We start from the raw sequence: 21,942 nt of genomic DNA, 5'->3' as shown, positions 1-21,942 counted from the left end.
AAAAAACATACAAACAGTATAGGAAGAGTTGAAGTACCAATGGGTGGGACATTACCACCATCACGATCGGGATCGCCGTCACCACTCCGATCATCACCGTCATCCTTCACCATCGTCATCACTCATATTCGACACCCCCTAGCTATGGGGTAGCGTTCCATTCCTAGAGTGGAAAACCTCCTCACTTCATCGTCAGAGTATCGTTGTTGTTGTTGTTGCTACAGGCAATCTATCTGCTCATTTTGACGATCCTTAACATTCTGTTTGGGTGTCTCTTTCTCTCGTCTTTCGTCTTTACGATCTTTGTACTTTATTGCATTTCACCGGTTCCAACTTAAAGTAAAAGCCTTCCTACTTCGAAAAACAGCTCTATCAAATACGTCGCTCTGTAAGGCGCTGCCAATATCACAATTATTTACGTCGCTTCTTGTATTCCAGCATCACATCTTCCGGCGCATGCTCCGGCTAAATGACTGTCAGTCAACCGGCACGAACCTTCCTTCCTGCATAAATTAAACAAACATGAAGTAACTAATGTAACACTGCAACAATATAAAACTTTACGAAACGCTGTGCCGCAACCCAAAGGGGAGGAGGATTCTATATGTTTGTGCGAAGAAAGAGGGTCTTGACTCGCATTTGCGTCTAACTCAAAGTCTTGAATCCCGCTTGACCCCCTCGACAACTCCCACGTGACACTTTTGACACCCAGATCACCTGGCCCTCATTTGACTTGACTCCTATATGGAACTGACTCCCATATGGCAAACACGACTCCCAAGTGGGATCAATCGATCCTGCATTGCTGACTTCATACCCGATCATTCAATGCAGTCCTCCATATCAAAAGCAAACCCCCGAAATACAAAACGCAGGCTTGTAACGAAACACGACATTGTTGTCTCTATCCGTAAACATTTTGCCCGACAACACGCATCTGAACCCGTTGTTTACATTCGGGCGATGTCAATAACACCCAATCATCGAAACGCTCGCTTAACAAAAAAAAATCCTGTTGTGACGGTTCGGGTCTGAGGCGTAGCTCCAAGCGTGAGCTGGACCCGTAATGGAGTCCTTCCGGGCGAGGAAATGATTAACCCGTTGGGCGAATAATTCGGCTTGGGGCGCCGTGGGGGCTCGGAGCCTGGCCAGCCGGTCGTCCGCCGTTATCGATCCCCCATCGGCTGCGGAGACGCTCTGGCGGCCCCGAGGGCAGTTCGATTGTGTTTCCACCCTGACGGAATTCACATAAACTCCGCCGACAGGCTCGAGGAAATTTTAAACAGTGGGCGGCCCACGCGTCCTAACAAATGATCGGAAGCAAAATGACGCGGGCCTTTGAGTTCAGCCAGTATTCTATTACCGACGTTCGATGTCGTGTTGCTTCGTAATCTTGTGGGACGTTTAATGGATGTGTCGTTTGGTTTGGTTTTGTGGAAAAAAAATAAATGAAGAAATGAAGCTTATGGAAAGGATGATTATCATGCTGGTATAGGGGCGTGGTTTTTGAATGGTTAATTTTTTTATATTTCTTGTTAGCGTTGCCTAAGCAACGGGGCTATGCGCGGCGTACACATGTGGACAGATGGAAAAAGGATAGCAGGGACGAGTTGGTGACAGCGAGGGTTAGTATGCGTCCTGGGCCGACTTCAGGGGGAACTGTGTGCCGAGATTCGAAAGCCTTCGGAAACCCCAGGGAAAACCCCAGACAGCACAGGCGGTGGTAGGATTCGAACCCTCTACCTCCCAGTCTTCAGCACGACCTTGGCTGCCACCGCCAAGCGGGACGCCTTAACCTGCTCGGCCATCCCGCTGGTGATAGTTAATTTCTATTTCGTTCATGAAGTACACATTTTTTCAAACAAAGTCATTGTTATGACGTGAAACAGATGTTCATCTTCTTCTTCTTATACTTGTGTTAGTATTTCTATTTCACTCACTCACTCACTCCAGTTATTCTGCGTTTGAATCCCGTTTCATGACAGTTAGGTGCTGGTTGCTTCGCAGCAGCTGATGACTTAAAAAGCTTGGTCATCAATGCTCTCTTCAATACCAAGGTCAATACTAAGGTCTCTTCACTTGCACGGTACTTATTTAGGCGATTTTTAAAGCGTGGTTTCCACTGCCACGCATGTTGTGTAAAACTTCGGTGGGTCTTCTGACGTACCTGGATATCTGACGTACTGAATTAATTTTCTAAATGAATTTTTATCGCGTAGCACTCACGACAACGTAGAACCACGATAGGAAAGTAAAAATTAGAGCATGTACAGTACAATGATGGAGCGAAAAATATAACAATGCTCTCGTGATCAAGGTTCACGTTGGATTTGTCACGCATGTGTGCTGGCTTCGTGGAGTGCTGCCAGCGCATGCATGTAGTGTGAAGCGAGCTTCTCCCTATTCACTCCTATTATGTGGCAAAGAAAGCTTTACAAACATTCAGACAAGCGTCCTGACATTCTAGGATCTGCTTTGGTTCGCGTTGTTAATGGCGTGAAACTTTTTCCTGTGCGATTAGAAAATCCGTCCTGGATCCTTGTGTCTTGAAACCACCAACTACCCCGGCTTGTTCCTGTTGAAACCATACGCCCAGTGTTTGAATATTGTCTGATATCCTTATTTCAGTGTCTCAGTACTAGCAACATACATGGTTTTGTTTTGCTTTTTTGTTTTTTCATAGCACGGAACTGCTTCGATTACTTCTCGTGTTTTTGGACCTTGCTGCACTTTTTCTGCTTCGAAGTAAACATGCACACAGTAAAGAATAACGTTTTACAAAACGCCTCACAGCAATGGGCTAAAAAACAAAATTAAAGTAAATTAAATACTTCAGTAATTCGAGTTAATGCGTTAGAACGTCATTATCCAAAGGTTCATAGCCAGATCCAGTCAGCAAGTCCGCCACCGATGGGGACTCGAAGGCAGCTTCCCCACGTTGATACTCGCTCGGCGGTAGAGTACGCTTTACAGGAAGACGCAGCTTGCTGTCAACGCATATGGCCCACGACTGTGTTGTTCTGCATTTCCCTTTTCTTTCTTTGTTTTCTTTTTTTTATATGTGTTTCGCGTAAAAGTTGTTACAGCACGCATATTTCGAGCCCATAGATGATGGTAACTGTCTACCCGCATTATTACATATGATAAAATTTAAAACAACCTATTCCGTATTCGAACTTGCACCCTAACGCTACTGAACGAATGTATCAGAATTGCAATTTTATTGCATTGACATCCCACGTGAATTTTTGGTGTCAAGCTACTCATAACGAGAACCACACATGATAACCGCACTGACGACTGCCCCTAGAATTCTGTTCACGAAACGCTCCTTTCCATCGCAGGCTGACCGTAATGTACCGGACCCGAAATGCCCATGCTCCAACGCACATGGTCACACATATGCTATCAGTTACCGGCGCCTCTCTAATTAGTTCGCAAGCAAAACCCATAGAAGACGCGTACACTTAAACCAGCCCCAAATCACCGCCTCGTTGTATATAAAGACCATTCATACGCCCGAGCTAGTAGCACTGTAATTGAGCCTTTTTTTTTGGGGGGGGGGGGGGAATATGCTAAAACGTTTATCTTGACGTCAGTTTCAGTAACGACCGTTCGGCGATTAAGGCAACGAAGATGCAGCGGAATAAAAAAAGAGAGAGAGAGGAGGCTACTCAAAGCGTAACCATCACGTAATTAACACCAGGCCGCAATTAGACGCCGGGTAATTTTGTACTTAGCTGTTGGCCGTTAGGAGCGCTCCGTGCGCCATCATGCGTGCAGATGGGAAGGTCGTGATGTCATTATGCCGTGTTTTGGGGACGTCTCCGGAATAACTACATCGCGCAGGGGCCTTATAACGCAGTGAAACTGTGTGAGAATAGGGCAGACGTGCTGAGCGTGCGACGAGCCGTGTTTGATGGGGCGGTTTACGAATGTTATACGTGTTGCGTGGACGTTGTGGTTATGCTCTTGATTTGGTTATGTCTAGCGAGTTTCGCCGGAGTGGAGTGCTATTGCAAAGTGACGATCACGGAAGGTGACTTGTGCCGTTGCTCAACTTGCCGCGCAAGTCGGCCGCATGGATCCGCCTTTTCAGAAAGAGCTTGCGCCGCCCGCTCGGCTAACTGTTGAAGTAGTAACTGATTGTCAATCATGGCGTCAACTAAAACCATGTGCGTGCACTCTAAGAAAAAAAAAAGTATGATTTTCGACCCATTTCGGTAGAGCTGCATTGCAGCCACATTTCTACTTCAGCCAGTTTTACCTTTTGGGTATAACTGCAGAGTAGAATCTGTCGTTCTACCAGCTCGGGTAGGAAATTCTACCATTTTCTATTAGAGCAAACGTGAGAGAGAGAGAAGCAAGGGAAAGGGACTTCGCCGCTTATAACCCGCGGAGGAGAAGTCGTGTGGATTGGCACAAAATGGTAGAAGTACTGTCCTGCTGCAACTTTGGGTAGGAAATTCTAGCTCTTTTTTTTCTTAGAGTGTGCTGTCTCCGTTGGTCGTAAAGGTTGTATTGTTGACTGATTCGATGAGTCACACAATTAAAGGGTTAATTTTTAGGAAAAAAATCTTCCCGGGGAACGGGAACGGGAATCAACGGGTAACGGGAAAGAGACTTACGGAAAATTCGCGGGGGGGAAAATCCCGGGAAAAAGTTAAAAAAATCAGTTAAATACAGAAGAAAAGGGTGAATTGATTTTAGGAAAAAATCTTCCCGGAAACAACACCGCAAGCGATGCTGCCCCGACGACCGTTTTAGGGGCCGCGCATTCCAAGACACGGCCCACCTGGGGGCGGACCCCTCAAGGGGCCCCTCTCCGGTATATGAGGGACCGGCTTCCATTTGCCTCCCTCCACCACTTACGCGGATTTGAAGAGGGACCAGAGCATTGGACATAATCTGACGTTCATGCATCATCTTATTTTATGCAACATCGTACCTGGGGTACTCAACTGTCCTCACGGGCTGGAACAAGGTTATTACCGGTGTTCTGTGCCCGAGCAGCGAGTAAACATTGGGCTTCGTCTTCTTCTGCTCAGTCGTTTGCATGAACAGAAACCGAAAAAATCCAAACTTATCCCCCTTGCTGTATACTTTGCTTTCCAACTGCTGAACTACTACCATCTTTATCGAAAAGTCTTCTGCTCCACAAGTTCACGAAATGTGTCCTCTCACCGCAAAAATATGCAACCCTGTACCATGTGGATCCGAATGGCAGATGACGAATCGCCGAACCAAACAGTTTCGCCGAAGTCCCGATAGAATACGCCACTATCTTGCGCGTCATCGCACTATCATCCACGTATCACACATTGGGCAGTTCTACTCTCATTGAGATATTGCGTAAGAAGCCGGTGTTTCGTCACCACCACCACCACCACCACCACAACCGCCCAAGAAAATAATCTACAATAAAAGTAAAAATAATGGAACAGACAAAAATAAAAAGAGATAAAAATAACAATACGAGTAATACAAATATAACAAACACAAGTCATAAATGAATGCGTGTGACAATAATAATAATAATAATAATAATAATAATAATAATAATAATAATAAATGTTATGTTGGCTCGTTCTTCTTCGACTGCACTCCGCACATGTAACTCATCGACCTCAACAATCACACCAGAATAAATGTCACATTCAGTATCCCCTCCCATTGTACCACTTCACCAAAGCCCCACCCCACAGAGAGCCGAACACAGAACTACCAGCAACTCCACCACCTAACGGCGGAACCGAGGCTTCGAACTCACAGCTCCCCCGGCATTCAGCCCCTCTGCCTACACCAACCCCCCTTCCCTTCCTTCAAACTCTCCGAAACACACTTCAAAAACTCACAATTTCCCGCGCTCATCGCACGGACCCCGCCGCGTTCCTTCAGGTAGCAGTGCAAACAACAAGTCCCCCCTGTTTATACTGCGCTTACGGGCTCCTATTACGCCTGGCATGGAGCCGCGCGGCACATGCTTTGCAGACGAAAGCAAGCGAGCTCATTAAAAGGGGAGCCTCACGCAGTTGGCTGCTGCTGCCGCTGTATTGACTTCCGAGGAGTCCCAAAACTCAACCAAGAAAAATCGAATGCTCCGGCAGAAAGGGGCACAACGCTGGTAGAACGATGGCATTTACTTATTTATTGCGGCGTTCTTGGGGGGTGGGGGGTGGAATGGGGCGGGGGCAGGCTTCATTATACTCCACGTACGGTGGCCATATAGGATTATTATACATACTTTAGTGCCCCTTGGTACGTTCATCTTCTGTCTATATTATTTATATTTTCGTGTATTGTTGGTGCAGTCCTGTGCACGTCTTAATAAGGAAGCCGACTCTGGAGACAGAAAGAACGGAGAAAAGGAAAAAAAACAAAAATGTTGAGGACTTGCGTCTCCTAATGGCGTTGGCTTTCGTATATATATATATATATGTATATATATTTCTTATTCGGTTATCTTGTTTTGGTGAATAGATGAGATATGAGCTCAAGATTTTTTTTTTTTTCGTTCTATTTCGTTTTTAGTTTTCAAGCGAAGTGACAGGCGATTTTGAGGGGAAAAATGAAATATGAAATCATCGATTGACGTTGGTTGTAGGGAACGAAATATCCCACCCCTCCTTGGTGTAAAATATCACATTACTCTCTCTCTCTCTCTCTCTTTGTTAGTTCTTTTTGTTTTTACGTAACAGCTGCGGTGTAAACTGGTGCGAACATATTTTACTGTTTTTTTTTTGTTTTTTTTCGAACTGGACACTGAGCGCCTTGCTTTTAGGTGAGCTGCACAAGGATGTTAAGGATCCATCTGATGTTTCTCGGATGTGTTGAGGATTTATTAGTTTCTGAATGGCTATATCGATACCTTGTCATCGTAGAGTCCTTGCGGTTGTGGATGCTGCCTGTATTGCCAGAAAAGGGAACTGGGCAGACATATGTCTGAAAGCGTCTAGGGAAAGCCCAGGGAAAACCCCAGACAGCACAGCCGACACCGCGAGTCGAACCCGTGTACCTTCGTATAAACTATATAAACTTCGTATAAACTATGTGGCACATGACTAACCATAGAGGCATAGAGCGAATACACGAACATTCCATAACATACGCTAGCGCGTGCGTTATTCAGCTTCATTCACGAAAGATTCAAGTCACGTTCGTTCTTCACAATAGGGTTCGGTGTGCACATTCCTTCTCATTAGTTACCGCTATAACACTCCCATATGTTTTCTACTGTCTCGTTTGCTGTTTGCTTGACTATTCATGCAACACAATGAATGTGGCAACGGAATCTAAGAATAGTTTCATGAATATCCAACGCGCATTCTGCACGCTCTGCTTGTTATTACTCCTTCTTTTACCATGCGTACAGCGTTGATACCGCAGGCGACCGCGGTAGGATTTGTTTAATATGTAAATGAATGGATTGTTCAAACAGCGACGTAGCAACCCCATTCACAGCGTGGACGCGACTCCCTCATTAGGCGGGAATTATAGGGCTGTATAGGGAATGGTTCACGGACGGGGAAATGCATTGGTTGCCGGGAGAACGCCACGACGTTCACGCGTTGCCATGACGACATGCCTGGTTCACCTTGTAGTATGTGTAATAATGGTTTGTTAGTATATCTCCGTATCACGCTTGAAATGGCTGGAATAGGGGTTTTAAGCAAAGCGTTGTTAAAGCTGCTTTGTAATAGCCGACCAAGAAGCTATTCTGACGATTATACAGTGAGGGAGTTTGCTTACTCTGAATAATCGCTGATTGCAAGTCTACATGATTACCTATTATTATGGGTACACACTACATGGTTACTATTGATGCTTCTCAACGAAACTGGATATTTTACACTTATAGGACAATATGAGATAATCGCACGTCTCATACAAGGACCCGTTATTGCTCGTGAGTTATATCACGAAACATTTTTAGATGAAGGTGTACTTCTATAGAACTCCAATTTGTTAATGCTCTTGCTGTGTCGGGCGTTCCTTACTAAATTGCACATTCTCATCTTCCGAGTTAAGTAACGCGTCCTTCGAAGCCAATACGCTGTAAAAGCAGGACCAACACTACCGGCGACTGTTGGGCGTAATGGAGACGAATGCACAGCTTTAATCCATCTCCTGCTCCGCCACCGGGCTTCCATGATGACAATGGATCGCCATCTCCATTAGGCCCCTTCTGCCGCCATTGAGGAGATTACGCTGCCAAATCCAATTTGCTAACCTTCTAGCGGCTTCCTTTAGAAAGTTCACTTTTTAAATGATATTTTTAAAATTGTACCGGCTAGTTATGAGGTCACTATCATTGTCACTTGCGCTCATATGTAAAGTAGTATACGGTCTAAGTAAAAACAAATGAGTGATTTTATTCCTTTTGATGAATAGATGCGTTAGTCTCAGATGAATTATAGAACCACTAAGGCTAAACGCTAAAGGCATTTAGCTAAAAGGAGCTTCAGCTAAAAAGGCATTTAGCTGAAGGCTATACGCATTGGGCAAAAATGATTATCACGGTGCGGAAACTATATCCCACCATTTGTCCTCACAGTTGTATGTATATACGTAATCACTTTGCGTATGAACCTAGGTGCATAAATGGCCTATGTGCAGAAGTGAAAATAATTTTAGTCCTAAATAATTTTTTAGTCTTGTTTGGGGACTAGTGCAATGCTTCAACCACTAATACGTTTCTTTAGTTTAAATGTAAGTGAATATGTAAATGTCACAGAATGGAGACCGCACTCCACGCTTTGTCACCACAGTTGTATGTACAGCTCCCGTCATCCTTAATAATAACACTGACAAGAATATAGTCTTGTACCCGAGCGCAATTACAGCAACCTTTGGGGCCATGAGGAAATCTTAATTGAACAAAATTATTGTGTATACCCCTGTGTATTGTGTGTGTGTGTGTATTGTGTATACCCCTGTCAGGGGTGTAATTTTGTCAGGGGTGTAAGGGGTCGTGTGACAGGGGTATTAGTTTAACGCAAGGATTTTGTTCACTTCACATTCCCCCACTGCCTCCAGGGTGGCAGTTATCGCTTTCAGAAATGGGACGAAATTTCTTCCAGTGTTATGATTAAGGTTGACGGGAGCTGTACGGCTTGGGACAAAAGTTTGTGGAACACGGCGCTGGCGTATTTCGTCATGGAAGCGGCAGCCAGCTAGCTATTAAGAAGGGATAGAATAAGAAACGGGTGTCCGGCTATTCCATTCATGTCTCAGTATGTGCACCCACTCCTGCTAGCTACCTTGGGGTCGCTCCAATGGAGAAATGCGACACTCTGGTGTTCCGTAAACTTTTGTCCCAAGCTGTACTACATCACTTACGTGCATCGATGAATATGCTTTAATTCGAACAGACCACTTTAAGAACAAACTACTGTATCTTACTCTATGCGCGGATAAAACAACAACAACTTTATTTCAGGATGATGGGTGGGGATATAATTGGGGATATAATAGGGATGCGCGGATATAATTGCGTTGTTCCATCAAATTGCTGTAGAGCAAAAATTTACTTGGTTACTATTACGCCCAGGTAACCCTTTACAAAGCTTAGGGGCTACCTGCAGTTCTCGGGGGTAAATTTCTCGGTCAGTGGTCTTAAAATCGGGGGCAATCGCAGCCTAGAAGACTAGCGACTGAAATTACTCCCCCCAAATTCTCTCCTCATACAAATACCAGATCCCGCTGCTGGTAGCTTTCCATGATCTGTCATTCTTTAATCGTGCTATCCCACAGACATACACAAGCAAAATTTGATGAGCCGCTGTCTGTGACGCCTTCCGCTGCGCAGACAACCGAGGCCGAAAGTACTCCTGGCCCTGACGCCGACATCCCCCACCCCCGCTCCTCCTGCTGTTACATAAATTGCTTGTACTGCACTTTCCGCACTGTTTCGTTTTCAACTGTTCCACTTTTTTTCTCAATGTTCTGCAGTCAGAATGGTGTCGCCCCTGCATATGCAACATGCTCACAGTGCCGTGTCTTCTTTTCATTGCAGACCTCCAGACAGACATCACAAGCCGAGCTATGCACTGCTTCCAAGTTTCCCAGCATATCATCGCGCTCCTTTTCTACTTTGCGTGCCTGTGGACCGTTACCTTGGGTCGATGCCCCAATAAGTGCCTGTGCGATGACGAAAGCCTCCGGGTCGTCTGCGACGCCTCATCGCTTGATGTCGTCCCTATCACACTAAATCCTGGACTCAAAGAGCTGAACCTCGTCAACAACCACATCAAAAGCATCATGTCCAGCTTCTCCGTCTACAACAGTCTGATTTACCTGGACGTTTCGAACAACCAACTTGTCACGCTCGGACGAGACAACTTCAAGGAGCAGAAGGAGTTGAAGGTACTCCTGCTTCATCAGAACATGATTTCGCAGCTTGAAAACGAAACATTCAATGGACTAGGTAAACTGGAGACACTGTTCCTAAACGACAACTACATTGAGGATATTCCTCCCGATGTGTTCGTGCCACTCAAGAAGCTGGAAAAGTTGGACCTCTCCAGGAACCATCTGACGAAGTTCAACGACTTCGCTTTTCGTGGGCTGGAAAACTTGAAGACACTTCTTCTGAGAGACAATAAGTTTGTGACCATACCGAGTAGAGCCTTTGTGCCGCTGAAGGGTCTACTCAGTTTGGACCTTGGCATGAACAGCTTCGCCAACATTCCCGAAGAAGCCTTCGTGTCCCTCAAGGAGTTGAGCGAGCTGTCCTTAGACGGCTGTGGGTTCAGGACAATTCAAGTGGGCGCGTTTAAGACGCTGTCTTCGCTTAGAACACTACGTCTTCACGATAATGACCTCGAAGAGGTCCCCACGAGGACTTTCCAAGACATCCCAAAGCTTGAGGTCTTGAACTTGGGACACAACAAGTTTCCGCGACTGCGCTCGAAGGCTTTCCAATACCTCAGGTACTTGAGAACTGTCGAAATTAGCGGTTCGCTGACGCTCCAGGCCATCGACCGTGGCGCATTCTCGGAGAATGCCGATATCGAGTCGGTCATTATGACGCACAACCCAAACTTCAACTACATCGACCCAGCAGCGTTCGAAGCTCTTGTGCAACTCAAGCATATCAACCTACGAGGGAATGCGTTCGGGAGGTTCGACGCCTCTTTACTAGACTGGGACGAGTTGAAGTCGTTGGACCTCAGGGACAACCCTCTAGTCTGCAACTGTAGCGCCCTCTGGCTATGGAGCCTTCTCAGGGACAGGAACTCTACGACGTCGCCGATGACGTCCGAGACGTCTTTAGTCCGCTGTGGCGGCGGACCTTCGGGGCTGCAGGAGAAGTTCTTGCGGGACCTCAGCGCAGGCGACTTGGGCTGCTACGACGCGGACATCAGGCGACAGATCATCATAGGAGTGGTCGCTGCCGCAGCAGTTTCGTTCGCGGTCATCGTCTTACTTGGGGTGAGGTTTCGCGAAAGGGTGGCTGGTGTTCTCAAGAGCAAGTGGGGCAGCGGTAGCAAGGAACCGCAGTACCACAAGACGAACGGGGAAGACGTGGACACAACCATCTGCCACCAGGCGGCGCACCAGCCCTTGAAGATGGTCCCGGTGACGGAACTGTGATAGTGGCTTTCTTCTGCGACCTATAGGAATTATCGAGTGATACGTGCAGCTCCCGAGGAAGTGTCGCAAAGTTCGATAGGGACAGATAAACATTTTAGTGCCAGTGGTGGTTGACGAGGCAACTCGTTGCAAAGACAGTTATTTTCTAACAGATAGACAGTGACTGGACACCTTTGTCGCCGACTTATAGCGGTAGAACTTGGCCCGACCCGGAAGCTTTGTAATAATACCGCGCCGTCTCTTTTCAAAGTGAAATATGCGGACGGAGCTTTCATTGTGTAAATATTCAGCAGCCCAAGGTTTATTGTCTTAGCTCCTAGAGCCATTCAGATCCAGTGAAGAAGAAATATAATGCAGGGCACGAGGGCATTACATTACTGAGCCTGTAAGAAAATGGTTCGTATAGAAAGAACGAACCGCGTGTACACTTTTGAAGAGAAGTCTCTTATCTTTGGTTAAATGGTTGTGTTTGTCCGGAAGCCGGACTTTTGACTGTTCTTCGAGCAGGGCGCTTGCGTTTTATTTATTTTTTTTTCTTAGAAGGTGCGTTTGTTATTTTCTTTATGCCAGAGAAAAGCTTGTCTTCCTGTTACCAGTCAGGTTACTACATTCCTTCACAGGTTGTGTACGTGTTTGAGAAATGAAGAGAGTTATAAATTGAAGCGTGATTATTCTTTGCATGATACATATATCTGTGGGTTGCCGAAACAGAACACCAGCGCGTACAAAATTCTTCACGCGGAAAAGAGGACCAGTTCGCGGTTCCAGCCAAATAAGCCTGGGAGCAGTGAAAAGTTAACACGTGTGCCTCCGCGCATTTCCATTTTCGTGTGTGTGTGTATGTGTGTGTTTTGTGTGTGAATTAAGTTGTTAGTTACACTTGCTGAAGAAATACTCAGTAAGTGATTACTTGTAACTGAGAAACCTAGAAACCCCACGGATACCAGAGACGAGAGACGATATTTCGAACACTGTCTGTTGAAGAACAATATCGGCTCTTGCCCTGAGTCTCTTCCCTTAATACTTGTAATTACGTCGCTTCCCAAGGCTGGTATTGACAATAGAGAGGAAATAACATTGTTTTCATCTATCATAATTTACTGAAACGAATCTGGAAGTTGGATATTATTGACACGATTTTTTTAAAGCACTTCGTACGTGGTGGACGAAAGTTTCGCTGTCTGCCATTCCTGCGGTATTTTCTATGGAGCAGACACCGTAACCTTTAAAAAAAAAATCCGTTGTAGCGCCGCGAATCAACTGTGGCTATGAGAGGCGTACAGATGCGCACAGATGGAGAGAGGACAGCAGGAAGGAGTAGGGGACAGGGGGGTTAGTATGCGTCCTGGACCGACTTCAGGGGGAACTGTGCCAACATTCGTCTGGAAAGTCTTCGGGAAAACCTCAGACAGCACAGCCGGTGGAAGGATTCGAACCCACACCACTTCCCAGTCTTCAGCACGATCTTTGCTACCACGAACGAGCGGGACGCCTGAATTCGCTTGGCGATGCCGCTGGTCTCTACTTTATCACGAGAGTCTGTGTTCTGTGCATAGATCGAGAAGTTACCCGTCAAAAAGAACTCGTTACGAGTTAAGCTATCGTGTGAAAAATGTAACTAAGTTAATAACGAAGTCCTTCAGCCTGAAATGTAACTCGCAGGCACGGAGTTACTTAAAAAAAACGAACGAGTTACTTCCAAGTTACTTCGGACACGAAATAGCACTACACAGGTGCAGCGCGCGTGAGCATTTGTGTTCGTCCTTGAGTTGCCTGCGGAGGAGTGCAACACGCTTAGATCGTTTTCGTTTATATCCAACAATTCGAACGCTTTGCATCTTGCTCCCTGTGCGCGCACACTGGTTCAGCTTCCTTTCAATGGCAGCGGTTCTTACTTCCTGAATAGAATACTCTCATTGATTGAATATCACGCTTTATGGCATAAAATGCCATGAAAGAACCGGAGAGATAGCAAGAAAATAAGTGGACGTGAGTAAAAGGCGAACTAAAAGTAACTTGGAACTTTGCTTATGTTACTTTGGCAAAGTTACCTGAAAAAGTAACGAGTTCCTCTGAAAGTTACCACTGCGCAAAAGTACCGAGTTAAGTTACAAGTTAAAAAAGAAAAAGAACTTAGTTACAGTAACGAGTTACCTCATACTCTGGTTCTGTGCTGGGCCTACATTCAACAATCTTCAAGCCGTTTACAAATCACCTCGCTTTCATCACGGCCCAGCCACAAATCACATCAGTGCACATCACGGTGACATTCGCTGCACTGATATCACTGCATGAATGCCGTGAACGCATTATTCTTGTCCAATACCTCCCTCGCACGAACGAAAGAGGAACGCGTACTTTGCTTACAGCACCACACAAGGTATAAACCGTCCGACAGGACCTTTTGTTTTCCTGCGATGACTGATGCAGCGGCACCTTTTGTTTCGCACGAGGTCGTGCTGTGACAACCAAATTTTTGTTGTCGAGTGGCAACGTTTACTTTGGGAAAGGTGGCGCTCCTCATGACAGGGTGTCAGATCTCCTTTCGTGTCTTCCAGCCATTATCTGATAGCGTGACACGCAAAGATAAATGAGTCGGGTGGGACTCTGGTGTCAGTGTTAGATCCCCGTTTTCGTCGGTGAAAGATGATGAATGAAGATGGCTTTAACTTTCCCAGCTTTGGTTTGTACCGTGCAAGCGGAAGGTGAAGGATCATCGTGGCTGCGATGCCGATAATGGACTTGCAAGATTCCAAGTAGTAATGCTTTGGAATGCGGATAATAACTGAATATTTAGAGCCTATCGTTTTCTGCTTGGAAAATGTTATAGAAGTTGTGAAAGTTTAAGAAGCAATGGTATTTCGGGGTCACTCTACGAAAACAATACGATAAAATACGCTATGGTACGGGCAAATATAGTAGCGCGCTATTTAAACTAGACGATGTAGTTGTCAGCTGCTGCAGGGTGCTGCGGGGGAACAGCGTAGTGAATTGATTCGAAAGAGTTGGCAGTAAGATTATTGTCAACTGTGGGTCAACTTGGCGCACAAGGGAAGACCAGTGCTCGCCAGCGAGCGACTGTCCCTTTGCCAGTGGTGACACTATCCAAGCAGCACAACACCTTGGCCCATTATTCGATAGATATATGCAATATTTGTCCAGACTACCAATGCCCAGCCAATATTGGGCAAATATATTTTGCAGCTTGAGAGGGGGTGGGGGGTGGCACATACCTAACGTCAGGCTTAGTGAAGTATGTACATGCCACTACATCGCCTGCGTCATGCGCAGGACCGGATTTAATGGGGGGGGGGGGCGACCCCCCCCCCACATACGGCTGTGTTCCCTATGTAAAAACCCTATCTCCTGGATGATGCTGTGCCGCAAAGCACAAAGTTTTTTTAAGACCCCCCCCCCCAATGACAGACCCTTAAATCCCCCCCTGGTCATGCTCAGGCATGTCGCTGGGGCCTGGCATCCACCGAAAGATTATGCTCTGCCCAATCTTCCACAGCGTTTAGATACATATAATTCCACGGTGTCCGTGATTACACCAAGGCATGCGGTGTAAGTTACGTAGATATGGAGGAGTGTAGAACATATGTTTGAGATCACTGTAGATTGTACACTTCGGGAAGTATCCCATGTTATCACCATGAATATTTTTTGTAGTTGCCTTGCAATCATGCAATACCGGTCCTGTTATCGGCAGTTTTGCGTGCTATCCCAAACGCTTGGTGACCTGGAAAGATACAAGGTCTCTACGCTGGGTGTCTCTCTCTGCGTGCTTTGATAGTGACTGTGGCAGTCAGTGTGGTTTGTTTGTGGGGCAGACGCGTTGCCGCGTCCTCTTGTCCGTTTTGTTTCGTTCTGTTCTGTGCTCCGACGGCAACTGGCAATCACATCGAGGTTCGTCTCAAACTCTTCAAGTGCGCATCAACTCGCAAGGCGCCTACATTGAGTGAGATGGAGCAAATCGTAAATCAGGTAAGCCTAACATATTCGGCGCAGTAAGAAAATGTAGGGTGCCACGGGAGACAATAAAGAAGCATGCGAAGGGGACACGAGCCTCGTTCTGTTGCTAACAAGGGAACTGTGCGCTTCTACGTTCTTACGAAAAGTAGTATGCAGCTAGGGAAATAGTGCAGTTTGTCTGCTATGCGTTGCTTCAGTTACGGAGGAATTACACCACCAGCATTGCATGCGCGCCTGTTTGCATCGACTGACCTTGTTGAAGCCGAATCCCTGAGTTCTTTTTCTTTTTTACCCGCAGTCGTAATTGTATGGCTGAAACAATAATGGAACAATATACAGGGTGTCCCAGAAAACGTGTCATTGAATTATAAGAAAAAAAAAAAAAAAAACTACGCCACCTAGAATCATGCGGTCAACGGCATTTGTTCTTACTACACTTACTACTTACTTTGCCTCGGAACAGCGGCTAACGTTCTGTCCTGGTGCAGTTGAGGTTGCGCCAAACGTAAGGGTTGATTTCCGTTCGATTTATTTCAATCACTGTTCCACTTGCTTTATCATTATGTTTACGTACGGCCAATAATTCAGAAATGAATTCATTAACTTTAACGGATCAATTTAACACCCCTCAATTATATAAAAGCGTTATTTATAGTACGAGGGTGTATTCTTTCGAGGTCCCCTTTCATTTTCCGAGTTATGCACTTAAACGCACAGCGATTGAAATTTTCTCAGACGGCTTTTAATTGACACTTTCAGGAGATGAATTAAAGAACAGTTATGAGGAGGAGACAAAGGAAATGGCCAGGCCTCTTACTCTTCCGCCGTCGTTAGTAAAAGATAAGGCCGAAAATGAGTTGCTTCTACAATGAGCGCCGTTAATTGCATGAATTCTATTAGGGAGAAGGATGTTTAAAGAGGTATTTCAACCCAGGTTCTAGATCTGTATGGTTGTATGGCAAAGCTGCAACGTTGAACCCATCACAGCAGTATGGCGTCCTATGGGTGTCCGCAGTACGTCCGAGGCTGATTATTGTTATGTCGAAATATCGTTGCTGAATTTTTTTCAGATATTCTGTGTTGTTGGGGAAGCTGTGGTTGCAATGCCTCACTGGCCAAGAATATTGCAATTCATAATACGAGCATTGCTGGCATAAAGTGAATAAGAGCAGAAGAAAAACAAAGAAGAAAAAAAAACACTGTCACCTGACGAGGTACGCCTGCAGGTGCTAATTGCGTCGAACAGTTCAGTGTATCGTCCGGAAGGTATTTATATTTATGGTTCGGCGCTTTCTGTTTTCATTGTATGTCGTGCTCGACGTATGTTTTCGGTGCTTATTTATTTTCATAAAACCGAGGTTCTCTGGTGGTTATTCTGGTGTGTACATGGTTTACCCTGCAGTTATCGGCGGATATAAATCGCAACGTAATTTCAAAACTCACATAAAAAAACAATGCAAAATTAGCTCCTGTGAGACATCACAAAAGCAACACGTTATTGCTCCACAGCGAAGTGGCGGTATATAAATCGAGAAACCAGATATTTTTGCGGTTAATGTAACGCGCGCAGCGATCAATCCCCATAACCTTTCCTCGGACATGCATTCATTTGTATTCGGTGTTTTTCGTTTAAAACCGAATGACGAAAAAGATACCGGCGGATGTCTCGGTTCCGAAATAGCGTTTCGAAAACACGAAACGCTATTTATATTCTATCGTTTTATATTTATTTATATTCTATAGAACAGAACAATGGACCAATATTATATATATATGCAAGTGACTGACTATGTTTGTGCAGTGGAAATGGTCCCCCCCGCGGAGTACCTAATTACGGCGTACCCACCATGAGCATTTAATCGCCAGCAGCGCCTCTAGTAGAAAATAATAAATATTGCTCATTTGTCTAGCCGCGTGTACTCTTTATGCTATTATTAGTGGCACGTTGGTTCCAGGAAGGAAGGAATGCCTAAAGTGCGCGACGGCCTTTTTATTTTTTTTTATTCAGTCGTCAGTTACGTAAGTTTTATTGCGCACCTACAAGTAGAACTTGCTTGTTCTAACGCGCTTTCCCTACTTTCTCTGCATTATTTTTCCCGCTCTCTTTTCCGAAGTAAACTCCTACATTTTCACCGCCCGGGGAACGCGAACAATCCGCGATATTTTCCTCAGACGCCGGCTTCTTGCGGCGGTAAGGTGCATACTTTCGGGATATTTTAATGCGACCGTGTTGCAGCAAACGAATAAGAAATGTATGATATGTAATCGCAAGAGCTTTAGCGCCATGAAAAAGCAGTAACACGTCTGCTATGTTGCGAGTTGTCTTCCGTTTCAACAAAGAAAAGGTTTCAAAGTTTCCATTTCCTGGTGAAAGGAAAGAAAAATTCTTGAAAAGTAGTTCTGTGCTCCTTGCACGGTATTTGCATTCCGTGCAAGTTCTAGTGCAAGTGCATGGTTCTAGAAGCGAGGAGTGACATGGTGGTAGGCTTAGAAGTCTATTGGTGTTCCAAGAGAGACAAAACACGTGTATAACAACGCGGATAACCTTTGATAGAACGAATATTCGGTGATCATGTGACAGCATAGGAATGATGCTTTACGGCAAGAGTCAATATCTCGAACGCATGTATCAGCTAATAATTATAGGCGTACTCGCGACGGATGTATGATTCTGCGCAGCGCTCTAGAAATTTTCGCAGTTCTTCCGAGAACCATATTGGAGTGTGAAATAGATGACGTCACTCTGTGACGCACGTGGAAGTACCAATCGGGTGGCTCGTGGCGTGACGTCAACCAATGCCGCCAGACTGTAGTATGCTATGCCAGGCCGTGCCCGTACCACGCGGATTTTCTGTAGCAAATCGCTCGACGTTACAACAGCAGGATCTTGTGGCGCCTCCAACATTTAGCGGCTCCGCGAAACTCAGAACTGTTGAGGGCGCTTGTGTAAATTCAACGGCGTGGTCATTAGTAGAGGTGTTCTCGTCTGCGGTTATATCCGTGATTCTGCGCGACATCTTTGGTCGTGGATAGAAATATAACCGCGCGCCTCTCCGGTGCCTGTGGATATCCGCATTTTTTTCCCGCAAATATTCTTTAGTGCTATGTGCTCACGTCCCCTAGGAGGAACTATCATTAAGAAACCTTCTTGGGCTTTAGAAACCCTGCACTCCTTCAAAGGGTGTGTAAGTGAAGGAGGGAAGTCGACGTCACTTAGTGACGTTCGCAGTCCCGCTGGGAGAACAGATCACGTGAATCGTGACGTAGTCCAGCGTAGCCGAAAGGCTGTACCAGAGCAGACAAATGTACCTTTTTCACATACGCGTTGTATCTTAGCGGCTCTCCAGCGAACTACGCTCGGCGCGAGCCAAAACAAATCCACGATGGTAGCACAAAGGACCAACACAAGTCCGGAGTGAGACCGACGAGCTCGCGCCGTTCGTGCGGCCACTGGTCCCCACTTCTGTCGTCCCATTACTGCGCCATCTAGTGAAGAGGGAGATAACCCTCTCCGACACCTCAAGGTCATGCGCATGCGCAAACGCCGTTGTGAAAAGGTCCATTGTCGATGGCCCGATGAGGGCTGCTCCCCAGGCATGTCTGCTGACGTCACACGAGGAGATCGTGCCCTGCTGATGTCTGTTTCTTCCGGGCGTCTTTCTAAATTTATTGCGCAGTGACCATAAACTGAGTAGCGAAAATGTTGTACATTGTAGTTCCTCATAGATTACATAGTGCATTGAACATTAAATAAATAAATAATTGGGTGTTTACGTCGCGAGGTGCATTGAACAGGGTTTGGCGAAATGCTATATGCCATTCTCTTGCCCTTTTATGCTCATAATAACGATTTGCTTGCACACGTTACATCATCAACACATTCGCGCATTTGTACCTGCTGAAGAAGCAGCAACAAAGGAGAACGCCGCCACCACGCTGCGCAATAACGAATTGCTGCTGAATCCGTGCCAGCTAGCTATTTCTACTGCGAACGGATGGAGCGACGTGGTAATTAAGGCGTTAGACGACCCCTAATGGGAGCCTGCACTATAACGGCAATACTTCTGCCGGCTTGGCTCGTTTTGGCTTAAATGAATCCTCTTGTGCGCATCTTAATTCGTGCGCTGCAGGCGATTCTGGTGCCCCTCTTCGGCTCCTGTGTTCATTAGACGCGTAATCCTTCCGTGGTTAAGGACGCTTCCATTGGGATCCTTTTTTTTCTTTCTCTCTTTTCGCCCTTCCGATAAGGGATTTTACCTTTACGGTATGACGACAATGAAACTCCTCGTTTGAAAGGATGGAGGGTATTATTAGTGATAGACATAAAAGGGGGAAGCCATGCTCTCTTGGTTATTTCAACTTTTCGTCTTTCTTTTTGACGTGACAGACGCTTTAGATAGTGGTAATGTGGAAGGGTGCTTTAATGGATTGCGGAAGAAGTGATAAGGAGATAGGACATGGCGTACGGAAGCGCTCGAAATGCAGGAAGTCGGAACCAGACGGTTATTAAGGAAGATAATTCTGCTGGCGGGGAATTTGCTGTTTTCTCTGTTGAACCGGCTCTGATGTGAATGCGCGTTTTTCAAGTTCGCTGTTAGGAGAAAAAGCGTGAGGATATGAAATGTACTCAGAACCTGGGGAAAAGGTGAGTCAACGCTAAATGCGTGCAAGACTTCTTCACGCACACAATGGCGTAAAAATGATCGTTGCGCGGATTTTCATTTCATTGAGCTTTTCATTTTTTTAATGTATTTACATTTTAATTAATTGGATTTAAGTGAATATATTCCAAGAGCCGGGTTAAGTCGCTGTCGAATATTATTCTTCTGCTTAGATTTAGTTAGCCATATCTTCCAACACTAAATGCCTGCAGTCTCCGTCTTCAACATAAAATATTTGTTTGAAATCTATTGAAAAATTTGAGGGCGGTGTGGTCGCAAGCATTATTAAAAAATCTGAGGGGAAATGTGAGTCGCAAGCATTGCGCCATTGACCCATCCTCCAGTCTTGTATAGAAAAGAAAATGTCTACAATACAATAAAGAAAGCAAATGTTTAGCTCTGATTTTCTTTCTCTCTGTCTCTCTCTCTCTCTCTCTCCCATTTTTTTAAGGACTTTTGTTCACGAACTGTGCGATTTGCTTGGCCTTGTGAACCCCGCTGCTGTGAGCCGTGCTGTGAATCCGCTGGGAACCGTTCTGCGCGAATGACGTCACTAATGACGTCAGAAAGAAATGACGGCACGTCCCCCATAAGCTCAAGCCTCAACTTTTAAATCTTCTGCACAGCGCGAAGAAGAGCACGCTGCAAAGGGCCACCATTTGAATCTTCAGTTTCAAAGTTATCATGAACATTGAAACCTACTGTAATTACACGTCATTCCACTGGGAATTACTGTCACCTTTTTTATTGTCACCCTTTCAAGTAAATGCGGCACCTCAATGTGGTAACCCTTATTTCCGCAATCTGTATATGATATGCCACGGCTATATCATAGTGATTTGCATAATTCTGAAACTGAACCCTTTACCTGACTTCTATACCGCTGTAATGTCAAGCGCTATCTGTATCGACCAAGGTGCGAGCTTGTGGTCACGTGTTTGACAGCGTGGTGAATGACTCTTGGATGTGCTGCACGCGAACGTGACCAGCTCGCGTGAGGGAGAGGTTAGCGTGCTGGCCACGTCACGTCGAGACTGGGAGGTACACGGGTTCGGATCCGATGTCGGCTGTGCTGTCTGGGATTTTTCCTGGGTTTTCCTCAGACGCTGTCAGACATATGACGGCATGGTTCCCTTAGAAGTCGGCCCAGGACGCACATTACACCAGAGCGTTAGTCGTGATGGTGCACACCTCTGTGAGGCCGACAAGTTTGGAAGTTTGCTTTATTTTTTCTTTCTTCAATATGTACATGAACTGTTAGGTAGGGACTGCTAGGCAAGCCCGTGCAAGCAAGGTAGTGGTGCTGCTTCTGAAAGAGCTCGTCCTTGTGGACTTTGGAGTCCCTAAGTCCACAAGGACGAGCTCTTTCAGAAGCAGCACGACTACCACCACGCCAACGTGATAAGTATTGGGTCATCGGTGCTTGATGTGCAATAACTTGGAACAACGACACTGGCAGTAACTTTGATGGCACCGTAGTACCTTCCTGTTCTGTCCCGAGTTTGTGTTCAGCGTAATACATTCAGGTAGATATGTTATCTTTCTACGCATATGTGCCTGCTCTTTAGGTAGAGAGTTTATTTGCTGTAAAGTTTGGTAGGATACTAGTGAGTCGCTTGTGCATGACTCCCAGGAAGATCCTTCTACTCCATATCACAAGGAGCGAGATAAGGAAAACCGCTTTGGCACACGGCGATCCGCAAAGATGGAA

The 21,942-nt window shown here is 45.8% G+C and overlaps 1 protein-coding gene and 1 long non-coding RNA gene across 11 annotated transcripts in view; both read left to right on the top strand.

Annotated features, from left to right (window-relative positions):
- Positions 1-12,257, top strand: part of LOC135366738 (leucine-rich repeat-containing protein 15-like) — a 584,634-nt gene extending 572,377 nt beyond the window's left edge. For all 9 annotated transcript variants that reach the window (XM_064599600.1, XM_064599596.1, XM_064599597.1 and 6 more), the window contains one exon: positions 10,016-12,257. In XM_064599600.1, the coding sequence (XP_064455670.1) occupies positions 10,016-11,595 (1,580 nt within the window). In that variant the 3' untranslated portion in view covers positions 11,596-12,257. The remainder of the gene's footprint in view (positions 1-10,015) is intronic.
- Positions 12,258-15,346: 3,089 nt separating this feature from the next.
- LOC135366736 (uncharacterized) overlaps positions 15,347-21,942 on the top strand; it is a 329,450-nt gene continuing 322,854 nt past the window's right edge. Inside the window, exon 1 of one of the 2 annotated variants that reach the window (XR_010414275.1) lies at positions 15,347-15,582. This is a non-coding gene — a long non-coding RNA (uncharacterized LOC135366736). The remainder of the gene's footprint in view (positions 15,583-21,942) is intronic. The other variant, XR_010414274.1, reaches the window with a different exon arrangement.

The sequence above is a fragment of the Ornithodoros turicata genome, chromosome 8 (genome assembly GCF_037126465.1).
Source record: "Ornithodoros turicata isolate Travis chromosome 8, ASM3712646v1, whole genome shotgun sequence".
NCBI classification, from domain to species: domain Eukaryota; kingdom Metazoa; phylum Arthropoda; class Arachnida; order Ixodida; family Argasidae; genus Ornithodoros; species Ornithodoros turicata.
The sequence above is the reverse complement of the archived record's forward strand: the minus strand, read 5'-3'. Positions and strand labels throughout refer to the sequence as shown.